We start from the raw sequence: 17897 nt of genomic DNA, 5'->3' as shown, positions 1-17897 counted from the left end.
GAATGGTGTACGACTAACATCCAAAAACGTGATCAACATTGGGAAACCCATGCATTGTCTATACGATGATCTCGACAGAAGCATGGTAAAGAAAATCAAAACCCGATGGAACGAGCCACTAAATTGCTATTGGCACTCGATAGAAGAGATGGTAGGAACATGATGGGAATACTAACTGGTCAACGTCTATTGGCGACACACGCCCGCAGAATGGGGCTGACAGATCGAGAACACGGCAGGAAATGTCTAGAGCAGGGCACTAGGGAAACTATGAAGCATCTTTTGCGCACTTGTCCCGCATTGGCAAGACACTATTGTAAGCATCTGGGGTTCCGACCGAATGATAAACTCCTAAAGGATGTCTACTTCTCTTGGGCCTAGCAAATGAACTTCATCTGGTATCGCAAAGGATCAAAATTGGTCTATCCGTGGTTTATTGGCCTACCAGATTAACTTAAGCTAACCTAATGGATTTAGTCTACCACGAACCAAAAATAATTCACTTCGTCACTAGAACTTTCTCCGACTATTTCGTATTTCCCTAGAGGGTATGCTATAGTTTCTGTGTATTTGTAGCGCACACATACACTTTGCTTGTAATTTTGAGTAGTATATTGTGTGATGACGATGAGCTGCGCTTAAACAGCAGTTTATTAACGAAGTCAGGAGTGAGCACAGTCAAGCGGTGCAACTCCACATACAACAACAACGCAGCGAAGCGGCAACACACCAAACAAACAAACACAGAGTGCAACAATGAGTAATCTACCTATACTGGTAGAGCTGGTACCAAATGGAATGCCTGTGAGTACGAGTGTGAGGCGCTGAGCACGCAACCAACAGCACAGCCAGCAAACCAGCCGGCAACACAAGCAAACGGCGGCAAGCAAGGCAAGTTACCTCAGCCACTTACCGCATTACTCAGCACAGCTAGCAGTTAGTGAAGCAGTGAATGCTTGAAACGCGCTCACCAAAGCCAAACGCCAGTCAGTCGGCTGTTGATGTTCCTGGAGAGAGTTAGACCCGGTGCGAGCTGGTGAACGTGCTGCCGTTGAATAATTTTATATATTTGTTTAAGAGCAACGATTTTTTTTTTAGTTTTTTTTATTCAGCACTACTTTTTATGTATTTACATACAAACAGACGCAGGTATATAGCGATGTATGAGTAAATATGTGCCGGAAAACGAGTGTGTTATATGCAAATTGTTGAGCGTCGGGTTAAAGATAAACTGTGGATGACTTTATAGTGGGAATTGTATGTGAAAAATTGCGGATATTTTCGAAATATAAATAAATACTTGCTTTTGTGCATATACATACATATGTATGTATGTATAGAAGTGTTAAATTAAATAAGAAGCTGAGTTTGCAGGAAAATTGCGCCAATTTCGGTGGATTGAGATATTTTAAGCGGCTTAAGGCAAAAGTTAATAAACAAAATAAATTTTTGTAGCAAGCAGTGAGATTAAAGTGGAAAAAATTGTTAAAACTTTAATAAAAATTACAAAAAAATTAAGAAAAATTAAATAAAATTAAAAAAGTTAAGAAAAACTAAAAACATTATAAAAATATAAAAAGATAAGGAAAATTAAAAAAAAAATTAATTATAATTAAAAAAAATAAGAAAAAATAATTAAAAAAAAATTAAGAAAAATTTAAAAAATTTAGAATAATTAAAAAAAATAAGAGATTGAAAAAAATTAAGAAAAATCTAAATAAATTTAGAAAATTGGAAAATTAGTAAAATTACAAATTAAGAAAAATCTAAATAAATTTAAAAAATTGGAAAATTAGTAAATTACAATTTTTTTAAACCAAAAAATATTTCTTTTAATAAAAATTAATTTTAATAAAAAAAAATATTTTATTTTAATAAAAATATTCAAAGCTGTAATACTCAAATATTTCAAACTGTGTAAGGTGCATAAAAAAGAGCCGCAAAATAAGAAAAACGCCATATACGAGTACATACATACAGTCGCGTGTAAAAACTTAGAACACAACAAATTGTTGGCGACATTAAATTGCCTGTCGTGTCTTATTTGTACATAATACATACATACATATGTACACGTATAATACACAGCTTCAAAAAAGGCCTACACGCTTACTAATAACAAACCGGCTTTTGTCGATGACGTAGCAAGGTGAATCGGCGCACACACAGTGAAAACGAATAAATGCTTATGACGTGAACTTATAATGTATATGCATACATACATATGTACATACATATGTTCCAGTGCGCTAGCTGAGACGAAGCTAGATCATTAAGCATTTTTTGATATAAACACATACATACATGCTTATATGTATAAAACAGCAAAAACAACAAATAAAAATAGTTTTTTTTTCGCATTTTCTTTTAAATATTTCGTAACCGACAGTCTGTGTTGTCGCTGAGAAAGAGCGCCAAAAGAGATCGTATTACAAACATAAAATAGACAGATTAAATAAAAATACACACACATACATATATACAATATATACATATGTACATAAATATATTCATATTAGAAAAAATATTAGTGGAACGCTTTGCGCTAGTGGTTGTGGCAAGCGCGATCAATGATTAAGTCGATGACGTTGCAGATGACAGCAAAAACAACAACAACAACAACAGCTACAACAAAAGCAAATAAAGCGCCTGAAAATATGATAAAAGTGGTGACGAGAACGCCTGCAGCAAAAGCAACAACAACAATATTAGCTGTAACCACAACAACAACAATAAAACCAACACTATCTAGAATGTCAGTAGCAACGAACACAACCACCGATATGCATTTTAAAGCCGCAAACAGTGAGCGCAAGCGCAGCTGCCACACGGCGCCGCAAGTCATCAGCTGTTGCGGTAGTAATTATCAGCAAAATAATGATAAAAATTATCAAAATAATAATGATGATAATAATCAACATAATAATATTCATAATTATCAATATAAAAATAATAAAAATTATCAACATAATAATGATGCTCATAATGAACATAACAACGATAATAATAATGAGCATAACCGTAGCAAAAATCAGCTTAGTCAAAATAATAAAAACAACCACCGCAACAATTACAATCTTCCACCGTTATTTGCATTTAACCGGCATCTAGTTCATGCCACATTTCTACTACTAGTCTACGCCGTGTGCAATTGTTGCGCCGGCGCTGTTGGCAGCTATGAAAGTTTAGCTTACGCGCCTGCTGAGCCACGCCCATTGCAGCGGCGGCACACGACGGCGATCGTTAAGGACAACAATGCCGCCACAGACGATGCGAATCTGGTTTTCGTGTATAAATGCTGTGAAAAATTCGAAATTCATGTGGACGGCCTGTGCACGCAGGTCAATGAGAGTGGTAAGGCAAGAGAAATGGTACTTATTTTTGTGAAAACATTTAAACACGCAACAAATTATATAAAAATAACAACGAGTCAAATGCAGCAAAAAGTCAATTAAAGGGAAGGGATTGCGTGATAGCTTTAAAACCGGTTGTGTTTTGCATAAGAACCGTTGGTTGGTCTGCACGAGATGATGCCGTTAGAAATTGTGCAATACCAATTGGTTTTTATACAAATGATGTTTTAAGTTTTTGTACCATATTAGAGCGGGTTTATTTATAGGGAGCAAACAAGTTTTTAGGGATCATAAAAATTTGTTCTTCAGTTTTTGAGATATCCGAATGAAATTTTGTACGTGGGTGCATTTTAAAATTCGATTGATAATTTTTTTGGAATCGGCAAGATCGGACAACTACATCACATATCGCCCATAGAATAGATTGTTCAGATTTTTTAAACTTCACCTTAAAAAACGATGGCTCGAAACTGGTTTTAGACCCATAATCTTTTTAAGCAAAATTGTTCAGAATGATCGGTAGAACATTTCCTGCATACACGATTTTATAGAAAAAAAACGACCCACTTTGATATGTGTATATACGCTTGGGATTGAGCCAAATTAGTGAACTATTACAACTCAGATACTTCTAAAATGTCTAGAAGTTGGTTCTCAATTGAACCTCAACTGCAGAATATGATATTTTTTATGGAAGCTTAATTAGAGATGTGATTCAGTTATGAGCTTGAGAACTACCTACATAATAGAAGAGTAATAGAAGGATGTACATATCTTTATTCTATGTTCGTCTAGACTTTCGTACCGAAGTTGACCTTCATTTGAATTTTCTAGCTATCGATGGACGGAAGTGAAATTTTTTTTACAGGATAAGAGTCTCTCCTCTTAAAACGTTTTGTTCTAACAGCTGCGAATTTTGTATACAACATCCGGTGTGTTTAACGTGGGTACCTGCTGACGACAGACTTACCCCACGGCGCTCAAAAGCACAGCGGATCAAATCAATGCGTTGATCAGCGCACTGAGAATGCTAGACATTTTCAGTACCAATTGGCAGTGTGGCATGGATACACTAACCCACTAAAACCGCTGCAAAGCTTTGGGTCCGCCATCCGGTTGCAATGCAACTCCACATTCAACTGACAAAGTATCAGTTCTTCCCGCATTTCGGTTTTAACCCCAACCACCACGATACTCCCTAAGTGGCAGTCCACATGAGCAAGTTGGAGTAAACTCCAAGGGCTCCTGCTCCCCATGGTATCAGAATTAAGTCTCCGTTCAGACCTCGTAGCCGAAGCTACTACCGGTTGAGCTTCCATACGGTTCTGGACTGGTGGCCAGGGGTTGGACCCCATACACACATCACATACACACACCACTCATACAAAATCTAACCCTAATTCCCAGCTAACCGCCTTGGCCGCTTAAACAACTCACGCGCAAACGACCCTAACTGTTCGGTATTCCGACTAATGAGATCACTCCACTAACATCTAATCGTCCATCAGTCCAGCTAATCCCCATACCACCCAGATCCCTAATGTCTGAGTACATCGGGCATTCTGCTATTAAATGCGCCCAATCTTCATATAGTGGTCTGATCTGAATAGTTTATACGGGAATTGCACCACTGTCTTAAACAATAAACCGCACCATATTTCATGAAAATTTCTTATCAAATAAAAAAGTATTTTATATTCGAACTTGATTTTAAACGTTTAGTTTGTATGGCAGCTATATACTTTAGTCGTCCAATATCGGCGATTCCGACTAATGAGCAGCTTCTTAGCGAGAAAAGGACGTGTGCAAAATTTCAGATCAATATCTCCAAATTGTGAGACTAATTCGCGTATATACATACAGACAGATAGACGACATGATATCACTAGAATTTGTATCAGAATCAATAGTAAGAACTAAACTTGCTGATCATTTATCTTATAGACTGAATTCGTTTTAAAATTCACGAAAAAAAGCAATATACTCGTATATTTTTATAGGGTCTCCTGCGCTTACTTCTGCATGTTACAAACTTCGTACAAACTTAATATAATCTGATCAGGATATAAATAAGTATATAAGGTAGTAACAGAAGCACCGATAAGCTTTTGGCCTCCATGCTTTAGTTGAATAGTGGCAAGATACTTGCTTTCATATATTTTTACCGTTGAAGGAAACTTTTGTTGTTGCCTACTTCTTCTACATTTTTGAACATGGTGAAGCTTCATTTACCAAGCAACCCTGATTTTCTATATTTATTTTTCTACCGTATGCCCTCGAATTTCTTTCTTGTGGTGCGAAAATGAATGTCATACGTACATAAATATGTACTTATATATGTACATACGTAAATATTTACGTATATATGTATGTACATATGTATATTATATTTAAATATGACACATGTCGAATCAATATGCTTTAATTTATTCAATTAGACGGCGTAAATATTTGATTTCCCTGTGTTCAGCCTACGCTTGTGTGGGCGCCCCCAAGCTTATGGTCATGCTTCTAATTTTCCACAAAATATGAGCACTATCAAATTTCCAAGTTAATCATAAGAAATCTGTAGATATCTATTTGTATGAAGCAAGTTGAAAAATACAAGAAAAACAACAAAAAAATCAATTAATTTATGACACTTCTAGAATTTTCAAGTACTGTCGAAAACTACGCTTGATTAACTTTAAAAAATATAGCATATTTAAACCATTTTCCTCATAAAAATAAACCATAATACAAAGGTGGGTTCCAAAGTAAACAGGACTTAAAAAAAAACAGAACAAATGGTTTTTTGGGCAAAATCAATTTATTTTATTCAAAATCGTATCATTTTGCTTCAATAGAGCTTTTTGCACAGTCCAAAAGCATGTCGAACGAGTGTTTCAGCTCGTTGGCCGGTATGGGCGCCAGTATGCCGCTGCAAGCCTTTTGATTGGCCTCTACGCTTTCCTTTCATGGGAAAATGCATCTTTCCGAAAAGGAAGAAGTCGCACGGTGCCATATCAGATGAATACGGGGAGTGGTTAAAGGTTAAAATGTGATTTTTAGTCAAATAATCGTCCTTCGAATGTTGGATTCTGAGCAATTTTTGCGGAACAAACCGTGCACACACCTTTCGTAAGCCCAAATGTGCGGTCAAAATGCGATAAATCGATGTTTGGAGATGTTCAATTCCATTTCTATGGAATTTCCGATGATCACGGATTTTGACTGACCCACATGTTGATCGTCATTTATGTCCTCACGACCATTTTGAAAACGTTGAAACCACTCGGCCACTCTGCTACGGGATAAGCAATCATCGCCATAAACTTGTTTCATCAATTGAAACGTTTCAGTAAAAGTTTTACCAATTTGAAAACAAAATTTAATGTTGGCTCTTTGTTCGAAGCTCATTTTCGCACCGATAACACAAACATACTGACACTTAGAACGCAATAACTTCACTTCCAATCGATGAAATGTCATGAAATTCTCACTGGACAATCGATAAATATAGCAGATTCTAACACACCAGTCGACATACAGATGGCGCCACCAGGGGGCACTAGATTCAAAAAGTCCTGTTTACTTTGGAACGCACCTTGTATGTCAAACCCATAATTTTGTATGAAAATTGTATGGATGAGTGAAGAAACTCTTAAAACTCTCTATTTAAACAACAGTTAGCTTAAAAGGTGCCACAGTTCAGACGTTAAAATTGGCTAGTGCGATTCATTTTCAGTATTTCTGAGTTAGAGAATACATTATGTAGGCAGAGGAGCTTTTTCTACATTCACACAAGGAGGGTTTCTTCCTTGAAAGCATGATCAAGTGATTTATCACCTCTCAGTTACCGGGTAGATACCCGAAAATAACCAGTCTTTGCAAGACTTACGATGAAGTAGTTAGAGTCTTGCCACATATCATACATAAATATATTTTTTTGCTCGACTATTAGATTAAACTTACACTACAGTAAAAGAGATATAAGAATCTACCTCAATTTGAGTAGGCGACTAGTCTCGAACGTAGTCTCAAGTATTCGAGCGGGTCGAGTTTTTTTCTATAAAAACGCGTATCCCGGAAAAGTTCAACGGTTTACTCTGAACAACTTTGTAAAGTTCAAAAAATCTGTATAATATCGGTTGTATGAAAGATATTATGTTATAGTTGTGACCTGACCAATTCCGACTAATGATCAATAAAATATCGAAATGCAGCAACATATTAAACTTCATAGGCATACCTCAAAAACTAAGCAACAAATTTTTATAATCCCCAAGAAACTTCAAACTTAAAAATCGCTGGCTCGAGAGCTGTTTTAGATCCATAGACTCTTAGTCAAAATGATCCGTAAAACATTGTCCGCGTACACGATTAGAATGTACAAGACACTACGAAGGTATTCTTTAAGGTACAACTACCGTATTTGTGTGTGTATAAAAATGTGTCGACTCCACAAAATCTTTAGAGAATCTAAAATATATATCAGCTTAGTGGTGTTGTTTACTTTCGAAGAGTAGCTGACCTAAAAATTTATGGTGCAAGCTAAACTTTGTCTTGGTGATGTCTAAATTATGCATTGAAATTGCATAGCGGATGCACCGTCTTGCATTGGGCGCCAACTAGTTCGACAAGAATAGATTTCCCTAAAGGACAATTTCTAGGAAACACACAAAGATAAAATAAACTAAATGTATACATGTATGTGTAGGTGGTGACAGCGCTCGGTCATAATGACGTCACGCGGCCTCGTTTTGTTAATTTTATGTTGTGCCTTCCAAAGCGCGCACGTTTGTGTGGCAGAAAATGACTTCTGAGATTTATTTCCTAACCTTCTTTTTTATTTATGTGCCCAACAACAAAAACTAACAAACAAAAAAGTCGCGCTGTTAGCAATAAAACGTGCTTCGCAGCTACTCACAACGGATAAAAGAAGTGCAAATGTCTGTCTGATTTCTTAACGGGTCGCGGAAATGGAGGCAAATGCAATTTATTAGAATTAAAGAAATGTATAGCGCCATCCGCAACATTAAGTTTCTAAGGTAAACAGAGCGCAACAAATCATTTTAATACAGAGTTCCATATATTTTTGCATACCAATAGCTGTACTAAGCATATTAGGGTGGTCCTTTGGGTTGGCTAAAAACAGAATTTAACTTTCTCAGCACGCCAATTGGATGAAATAAAAATAATACCTCAAAATGATTTTTTAAATAATAATTAGATTTATGACTCCTGATTAGGTTTACATTGTGACAAAAAAGTACCCGGAAATTACAAATAAAACGCAAAATATTTAATTATGCGTCAATATTTAGTTTTTCGCCTTCAAAGTAATGCCCACGAGCTATAATACACTTATGCCAACGATTTTACAGTTCTCGAAACACTTTTCATAAGCACTTTTTGGGACGGTCTTCAGCTCTTTCAGTGAATTTTGTTTTATCTCTTCGACCGACTGAAAACAGGTTCCACGGAGCGGCAATTTCAGTTTAGGGAGCAAGAAAAAATCAAACGGAGCCAAATCTGTTGAATACGGTAGTTGATCGTTGATAATAATTGCGTTTTTGACTTTAAATTCGGTCACAATCATGACTGGATGCGATGGTGTATTATCATCGTGTGAAATTCATGAATTGTTCTTCAAAAATTCCAGCAGTTTTCGACGGATATTATCACGTAAACACCTCAATACGGCCAAATAGAACTCCTTATTGACCGTCTGTTCCTCCGGAACAAATTCACAATGCACCAAACCACGAATATCGAAAAAAACAATGAGCATCACCATGATTTTTGAGCAATTATGGCGTGGTTTTTCAGTTTCGGTTCGCTGGAGGGGTAACCATTCCGATTTTTGTTGACTGGTTTGCATGTCGAACTCATACACTCTCCATGAATGTGGAGTTCGTACGATCAAGCATGTCCAAAGAGACCTGTTTACGGTACTTTTTTTTTTTTAAAAAAATTCAGCTTTATCGGGACGAGTCGAGCAAGAACATGTTCCATACCCACAAAATATCCCTCAAAATCATTCGAACGATCTCGCGAGAGATGTCGAGCTCTATTGCCATCTCTCTAACTTTTGCCTGCTGATTTTCAAGCACCATATCCCGCACTTTTTTAATATTTTCATCAGTTGAAGAGGTCGAAGGTCGTCCAGAACCAATTTGTACCACTCGTAGGCTTGTGTTTTTGATAAAACTGAATTACTGTAAGTTTTTTCCAACATTCGCAACGATACCGCACACGAAATTTGGTTAGAAATATAAAATTTGAGAAATTTTTTGTTTGATATTTTTATCCATTGTAAAAATCGCAAAGCACTATTGAGGTGTACCAACTTAAGCAGCTGCTGTAAACAAACTGGTTGACAGATCTCGCTCATATTTGGCATTGTAATTAAGGACAGAGTCTTACCAACTTAGAAAAATATATTTTTATCATTTATCCGGGGAATGTAATTACAATTTCCGGTGGTTTTTTTGTCCCAATGTGTTTTTGATAACTTCGACAATGATACCCACCATCTACTACTATATTCAAAATATAGGGATTAATGTTTACAAATACGAATGTAAATAGTTTATTTTCTATATTTAAGCACCACCCTAATGTCCATGGCATATCAAAAATAATAAGGTAATAATCTAATTCAATCTGCCTCGGTCTTTTGAATTGCTGACTCATGTATGAATGAATGCTAATTTCTCTTTTGTGAAGCATAGCAGTAAATATCAGCTGAGCGCTACTCACTTAATTTAAATTCTAGTTAAGTTTAATTTCAATGAAATGATTTGACATTTTTTTTAGCTTGAAGGAGGAAGTTAGATGAATTGATAGTTTAAATGACTTTAAAATGTGTGCGTCATAGTAAATCTATCTTTAAAAAAGTATAAATAAAGAAATAAAATTAAATATTTATTAAAAAAAAATATCGAAAGAGAATGCACTTTGAAAATGGCTTAGGAACTATATGTGGTTCACGTCTGTATAGCTAATTTATCAGTGTTTTTAGAAAATATTTTAGTTATTTTACATTTATTGTTTATTTATCAAAACAATAGAAAATGACGATAAGTGCAAAATAAACACTTAAATTATCGCGAATGTAAACAAACACCAACGTAAGTGGTTGCAGCTTTAAATTTGCACTAATTTTTAGTCAAAGGAAAAGTTCTACCACAAACATATGTATGTACATTAGAGTTATTCAAAAAAAAAAAAATTTTATTTGGTTTGGTACTCGGAAAAATAGATTCCTAGACACCTCTAGGAAAGCCTCTCCAAACATGAGTTTTTACTTGTAACGGGAAGGTCCTCCTACATACAGGATTCAAAGCTATTATGAATGATGAAACTCACAGTTTTGTAGGAAATTTACTGCTCTATAAAAATGGTCTCCTATGATTTTTCGATTAAGTTAAGCGTTTACGAGATATTCATCGTCAAACATCAATGCATATTAGGGTGGATCAAAAACAAAATTTTTTTTTTCGTTTGGTACTCCGAAGAAGAGGTTCCTAGACACCTCTAAGAAAGCCTCACCAAAAATCTATTCATAATAATTTTTTTTTCATTGAGTTATAAAATTCATAAGAAATAAACAATTTTTCCAAAAGTAATCAAACTTCAACCGTTAATATCTCTTAAACGGTTAATTTTACGAAAAAATCGTAGGAGAACTTTTTTGTAGAGAATTAAATTTCCTACAAAATCTAAGGAACAAGTTATTGTTTCAAGTAGTTGGAAGCGAGATATAAATTTTTCTATCTGATAATAAGAAAAAATAGAAAACTGTATGTAGGAGGACCTTCCCGTTACAATTAAAAACTCATGTTTGCAGAGGCTTTCTTAGAGGTGTCTAGGAACCTATTTTTCCGAGTACAAACGAAAAAAAACAAAAATTTTTTTTTTGAATCACTCCAATGTACATACATATCATAGTACATACTAATTTTAATATGTTACCATGGCAGTTAAATCACAATAGCAGCGATCACCAAGGGGGTTTTCGCTCTTCCATATAAGCGCTTAAAATTAGGTATTAGTCATCGTACTGATGCTGTGGAATTTGCAAATTCATATCAGCAAAGCAATTATGTGTAACAGTATGCAACAACAACAACAAATTATAACAAAAATAGCAACTGTAATTATAACGCATATAAAGGGTATTTATTTGAGGATTACAAAAGATGAGATCATAGATCGTTTGAATTTCCACGTAAAAGCTCTTTAGGATAAAAACAAAAGCTATCCAACATAATTGAAGTTTTTAACACTTTTTTTATTTGAAAGCTTCTTTAGAATGAAACAGCAGTCTACCGATAGTGAAATCACACAAGCTTTAGTTTTGTGAATGTTCTTCAAAAAAGCACTCACAAGCAGCATATAGTGAAAGGTCATAAACTTTTTTTTTACTAGTGAAAGCTGTCCAAAGCTCCGGAAAAGTACATTCAAATACTTAATTGAATATTTTTAAAGCGGAATAACGAGGAAAGTAAAGAGGGGATTTATTCTTTTGAAAGCACATAAGCCGTTTTACTTGTGAAAGCTCTTCAAAGCTTTCGGAGTATTCATTTCAGTACTTAATGAATGTTTTTTATAGCGGGAATAACGAGGGAAGTAAGAAATTCCTCTGACCTGTTAAAAGCTTTATTCTGGTGAAAGCTTTTCAAAAACGGACGCACAAGCAGCATGTAGCGAAAGCTCACGAACTTTTTATCTTTTTTTATAGCGGGAATAAGTGGCGAAGTAAGAAAATCGTCGGTGAAAGCTCTTCAAAGCTTCAGGAAAATATCCATTACAGTACTTAATGAATATTTTTATAACGGGAATAATGCGATAAATAAGGAAATCGTCTAGTGTTCTGTTAAAGTATTTATTTTTGTGAAAGCTCACCAGCTTTTTTTACTAGTGAAAGCTTTTTAAAGTTTCTGAAATATCCAATACTTAATGAATATTTTTATACCGGAAAAATGAGAGATGTAAGAAAATTGTCTAGTGACCTGTTAAAAGCTTTATTTTGGTGAAAGCTTTTCAAAAACGGAGGCACAAGCAGAGTTTAGCGAATGGTCACAAGCTTCTTTTATTTTTTTTTATAGCAGGAATACCGAGAGAAAGAACTAAGAAAATCATCTGTGAAAGCTCTAAACAGCTTCTGGAGTATTCATTACAAAATTTAATGAATATTTTTATTGTGGGAGTAACAAGAGAAGTAAAAAAATCGTCTAGTGTTATATGAAAAAATAGCTTGTTATAAAAATGCATACCTTTAAAATCTTACAAACATCAGCTCACCTAAGTATATTCCAATTCTTATAACCTGGCTATATTCCGAGCATATTTTTGGCAAATAAAATATTATAAAAAAATCTATCAATTATTTGGAAATGTCTTGAAAGATATAGAACTCTCTCATTTGTATGACACAGTCAGGAATCTTGTTCGAAAATCAAATAACTAGTACTCTGACCGATGCTCTTAACCATCAAATGATCTTATTAATTATATACAACCGTTAACTTATTACCGTTAACTGTTTTACAACCAATATTCTGTATAAATAATTATCTGAAGTGCCAAAAGCGTTTGCAATTTCGCTCAACCAGCCAGAAAGCAAATGCATTAATTGCCTTGCAACAGAGCGAACGATCTGCGGATAAACAAAGAAAATACAGACATTTTCACCAATACACACACACAGAGAAATATGCAGAAACTCAGAAGCGACACAAACAAAGAAACGGCGTGTGTTTGGCCAGTGGTCACTGATCGCCAGATGTATCACTTCATAATCGCTTTACTTTGTGTCGGCATAGAAATGCTCGTGCTGCTAATAACATTGCAAATAAACAATCATCATCAACAACAACAACAACAACAAGTGATAAGAAAAACTATGAGCGATGGAGAAATGGCATGAGTTGAGAAGTTGCCTCATGTCCACCAACTAAGGAGTAGCAATGCAATTGCACAATAAAATGAAATAAAACTAAAAAAACAACAACAATAAAGCAGCAGCCATTAATCAACTCATCAGGCAGTTCGTTTTTGGCTTCAATTGCAATTCGCTGCAAATGTAAAACAAAAACAAAAAAGAAACAGGAATAGGAAAATGAATTTAATTGATGAAATGTAGACAGACAGCTTATTTGGCCGCATGCTGGTCCTGGCTACAGTTGTACACATGCCATTGGATGAGAACGCACATTGCACCGTTTATTGTGCTCATTTCCAATATTGTATACCATAATTGTTTGCTTCCTCATTTGGCAGACGAGTTAGAGGAGCGCATACAGTGCTTGTAAAAAGTATGACAACAGCAGATCATTTATGAATTTATCGTTGGTTAAAAAAATATTTAGTTAAATTTTAATAAGAAAATGAGAAAAAAATTTATACTTTTGTAGAAACAAAAAAAAAACAGAAAAATTATTTGAAAAATCAATTTTTTTTTGTTTTTTTTTAGCAAAAAAATTAATATAAATTTAAAATTCTAATTCGCCGATAACGGACCATTATAGCATATGGCTACCATACAAAATGAACGATCAGAATCAAGCTTTTGCATAGAAAACTTGTCTAATTAACGAGATATCTTCACGAAATTCTGAATATATTATTAGCCAAGGCAATACTATAATCCTCGAAAAAAATTTTCAAATCGGATCACTATAGCATATAGATGCCAAACAAACTGAACGTTCAAAATCAAGTCTTTGTATAGAAAACTTCTTTAATTAACGAGATATCTTCAAAATCAATAGCATAATCCACGTCACATCCGTAGCAGAAACAAACTTTCAAGTCTTTATATAGAAAATTGTTTAATTAAGGAGATATCTTCACGAAATTTGGTATAAATTATTAGCCAAGGTAATGCTATAATTCTCGAAAAAAAATTTCAAATCTAACTAAACTAAATCAACTATAGCATATAGCTGCCATACAAACTGAACGATCAAAATCAAGTCTTTGTATAGAAAACTTCTTTAATTAACGAGATATCTTCACGAAATTTGGTACAGATTATTGTCCAAGGAAATGCTATAATCCACGAAAAAAATTTGCACATCGGACCATTATAGCATATAGCTGCCATACAAACTGAACGTTCAAAATCAAGTCTTTGTATAGAAAATTCTTTAATTAACGAGATATCTTCACGAAATTTGGTATAGATTATTTAGATCGGATCAAAATCATTTTTTAATATCAAAAATTGTCTGATTATTTAGTGCAAGCACTGTACATATACTAAAATGCACAAAATCGTAAATCATCTACTGACTTTTCTATATCACTGTATATAAATGCAATTTCCTCGCTCGGTATTTGCGACATTACTGCATAACTGTCTAGCTACTGCCATTTTGGTTGAAAAAATAAATGCCTGTGGCGCGACAGCAAAACAACTTGGCTAGCAAAACAGGCGTGATATGTGCGAATCCAATATTTTTTTTCGATTTTCGCTAAAAAAGGTGTTTAACAACTTAAAATATTTTATAGTGCAAAAAATAAACAAACATAGATATACATACACACACGCACTCGAATATATGTAAGTTTAGTTTTTCATCACATGCCACTTTATGCTTTTACACTTTGCAGAGTACTTCCAACCCATGTTCACCGACTATCAGGGTGTACACAATGTGCCGGTGAAATTCAAGTTCGTTATTGGCATACCGGCTTGTGGCACGATGCAGTCATGGCCCATATATCATTACCAAGGTGTAAGTAAACGCTAACACTTTACATACTACAAGTATATTCAGTTACTTAAGCGCTAGCCATTCATTGTTATGAAATTGAATACTTAAGTAATTGAGTGTTTGGAGTGGAGTTACACTGGGGCAACGACCACATACACATATGTACATATATAATAAGTATATATTTCTTTTCTGTAGAGCGCTGATCAGCTGGTGCTTCTGGACGATGGCAAATTACGCCACTACACCAACTCCAATGAGGAAGAGGATGAGCTGTATGAGCACACAGACTACGATGCAGATTTGGATGATGAACGGAAGTCACTCTTTCATGATTATGCGGCGGGGCAATATTGCATAGATAAGGTAAGTAAAACGGTTGTGAAAACAAACAAAAAATTGTTTACAACGCTAAAGAAATTATGACAACTTGAAATGTTAGGTTAGATCAGACTAAAATTTAATTATATATTAATATAAACATGCTTTTGATAATTCTAAATTTTCTCTACTTCCTCTTATTTCTAGGCCATTTCTACAACGGGTCAGCATAAACAAGTGCTCTATGCGAACATTTGTTTGGCGAAACGCGAAATTAAATGGTCGGATACAACATTTTTACTGCGTAAAGTAATAAATCCCATTTTGCATGGCATATCCTTGATACTTTTACTGCTCATATCGATTATCTACTTTATACTGCCCACATTGCGGTAAGTAAAATATAAAATAGCAACAAAAAACGCCATTAAAAATGCACTAAAATCGATTGTTTGTCATTTTCACACACAACAGTGATCTGGTAGGCAACATTATAACCACCATAGCGGTGTGTATGATGACGGTGCAGGCGGCGGACTTTGTGCGCATCTTCACGGAGTTCTCCAACCACGTCAGCTTCATTGTGGCGGGTAACTAATACACAAGTTTACGCACTTCTAACATACTACGACTAACTTTTTTTATTCTTTTACAGATATTATACTGTACATCAGCTTGCTGGGCGCCTTCTTTTGGCTTAATAGCTTCGGTTATTACATTTGGAAGACGTTCCGTTCACGCAATGTCTTCCTGCGCGTCACCGATGGACGCAAATATTGCTATTATTCCGCATATGCTTGGGGTTTGACCGCGCTGATGGCCGCTTTGGCGGTATTTGCGCATTTCTTTCTCGACGCCGATTCGTATAAGCAACAATATGTTATCGGCGATCAGCAGACAATCGGTTGGCTGGGCATTTGGATATTTTTTGCGCCTATCGCGTGCATAATACTAATCAATATCTTCTTCTATGTGACCACATTGAAATTGATCAATCGCAGAAATGTCTATGGACGCATACAACACAAGCTGCGTGCGAAGTGAGCGAAAGCATGACGCGGTTTATGTACAAATATACTAAATAACAGACTTTTTTCTTTGCAGTTTCATTATGTTTTCTTGGATGCTGCTAATCATGTCGATTGCGTGGCTCTTCTTTGTGCTCTCGCTGATGCCGTACGAAGGCCTACTCTACGCGCACATACTAGTCAATGCTGCGCAGGCGCCGCTGCTACTCTACATATGTGTGTTGCGTCAGAAACACGTTACATTCCTGTTGAAAAAGTCATGCTGCTATAATGAACCGCCATCGGCCAATGATTGGGGCGATGAAATGCATTATATGAATTGTAATGATTACTGAGATGAGGCGCGCGTTAAGAACGCGCCCAAACAAACGCAAGCAACGTTGGCGCAGCAGTCAACGTGTATATTCCCCGATGGCATACCCATCGTGCCAGTGACTGTGTACCGGCACACGTCGGTGTAAATGGATTCAATGGAATGCCTTGGAAATTTGTGTGTATTGGTGTTTTGCTGTTAAACTCTGGAGTCTGATCAAATGTTTAGTTGTAAGATGGAGTAAATCAATACAATTGTACAACACTATACCAATAATAACTGAACTCTCATTAATTTTAGTACTTTTATAACTGTATCACAGTGTACGCGATGTTCGAATTTCGAAATTTCATGCAGATAACTCATTGAACGCCTAAGAAGTGTACTTAAGCATTGAAATTATTAGTTTTTCTCGAAATTAAAATAATTTTATAATTATTTGTGAAGACTTTAAACTAAAGTAATTTAAGTAATTTTAATAAAATTAAGTAACAAGTTGACTGCCTAATATTTTTTATATAATTAAACAGTTTGAAGGCGGCACAAAGATTGCCAAAATATAATTCGGCTTCTGCTGCTTCTTTACCGGCGTAAACACCCCTTACGCGGTTATAGCCGAGTTTTCATCGGAGGCGTTTTTTACGTGGCGGGTCCCAAACCCAGCGCACAACACTAAGTAGGGATGGTTCGCCTTCTCACTTTAACTCGCCTTCAAACGAATATTCTTTGGCTACCCAGAGGATACTTGGTCTAAGTCCGGAAGTCGTGACCTGCTTGAGCCATATGTAAAATAATCGTTTCTGGCCACTCCCAAGTGAATGGCGATCAGAGAACTTTCCTCACTTGCGAGAACTTCTACACATGATTCTATAATTTGGCATACTTTTTGTTGTTATTATAATTAAAAATTTGAGGTTAATCAATATGGGTAAGAAAAAATAAGCATGTTCTCACTATAGGTCACGGCATAAAAATATCCGCTCCCCCCGCGACATTCGGATCTATGTAACCGGAAGGGACACGCCTGTCGGGCCAAAGACTGGCAAACCGACAGCATTCCTGCATATTACTTCAGGAATATTTTTGCTACTACAACAACAACAACTGAAAACTCCAAGAAATTTGTTTCTACATGCTATTACACAAACAACAACAACAATATTATATCAGCAGT

The 17897-nt window shown here is 35.4% G+C and overlaps 2 protein-coding genes across 7 annotated transcripts in view; one reads left to right on the top strand and one right to left on the bottom strand.

The window, feature by feature from the left end:
* The window catches only part of LOC126751020 (RNA helicase aquarius), a 30003-nt gene that overhangs the window by 10624 nt on the left and 1482 nt on the right, over positions 1-17897 (bottom strand). The gene's annotated exons all lie outside the window — the stretch shown is intronic.
* On the top strand, positions 972-17231 carry LOC126751030 (probable G-protein coupled receptor Mth-like 5). 6 transcript variants are annotated; one of them, XM_050460940.1, is made up of 8 exons: positions 972-1149; positions 2520-3354; positions 14958-15082; positions 15260-15427; positions 15590-15774; positions 15857-15972; positions 16038-16422; positions 16487-17231. In XM_050460940.1, the coding sequence occupies exons 2-8, from the start codon at positions 2571-2573 to the stop codon at positions 16743-16745; spliced, it is 2022 nt and encodes a 673-aa protein (XP_050316897.1). In that variant the 5' UTR covers positions 972-1149; positions 2520-2570; the 3' UTR covers positions 16746-17231. The 6 variants fall into 6 exon arrangements, with proteins under 6 accessions (XP_050316897.1, XP_050316896.1, XP_050316895.1 ...); XM_050460939.1 differs by having other exon boundaries at positions 2390-3354; XM_050460938.1 differs by having other exon boundaries at positions 2089-3354.

Source organism: Bactrocera neohumeralis, chromosome 2, assembly GCF_024586455.1.
Source record: "Bactrocera neohumeralis isolate Rockhampton chromosome 2, APGP_CSIRO_Bneo_wtdbg2-racon-allhic-juicebox.fasta_v2, whole genome shotgun sequence".
Taxonomy (NCBI): Eukaryota; Metazoa; Arthropoda; class Insecta; order Diptera; family Tephritidae; genus Bactrocera; species Bactrocera neohumeralis.
Note: the sequence above shows the minus strand (reverse complement) of the source record. Positions and strands in the feature narration are given on the sequence as shown.

What these genes read in the sequence shown, in the direction of transcription:
- LOC126751030 (XM_050460940.1), top strand. Translation starts at nt 2,571, where the DNA reads ATGATTAAGTCGATGACGTTGCAGATGACAGCAAAAACAACAACAACA. An exon ending in CACGCAGGTCAATGAGAGTG is followed by an intron (nt 3,355 to 14,957) that starts GTAAGGCAAGAG and finishes TACACTTTGCAG; the next exon opens with AGTACTTCCAACCCATGTTC. An exon ending in GGCAATATTGCATAGATAAG is followed by an intron (nt 15,428 to 15,589) that starts GTAAGTAAAACG and finishes TCTTATTTCTAG; the next exon opens with GCCATTTCTACAACGGGTCA.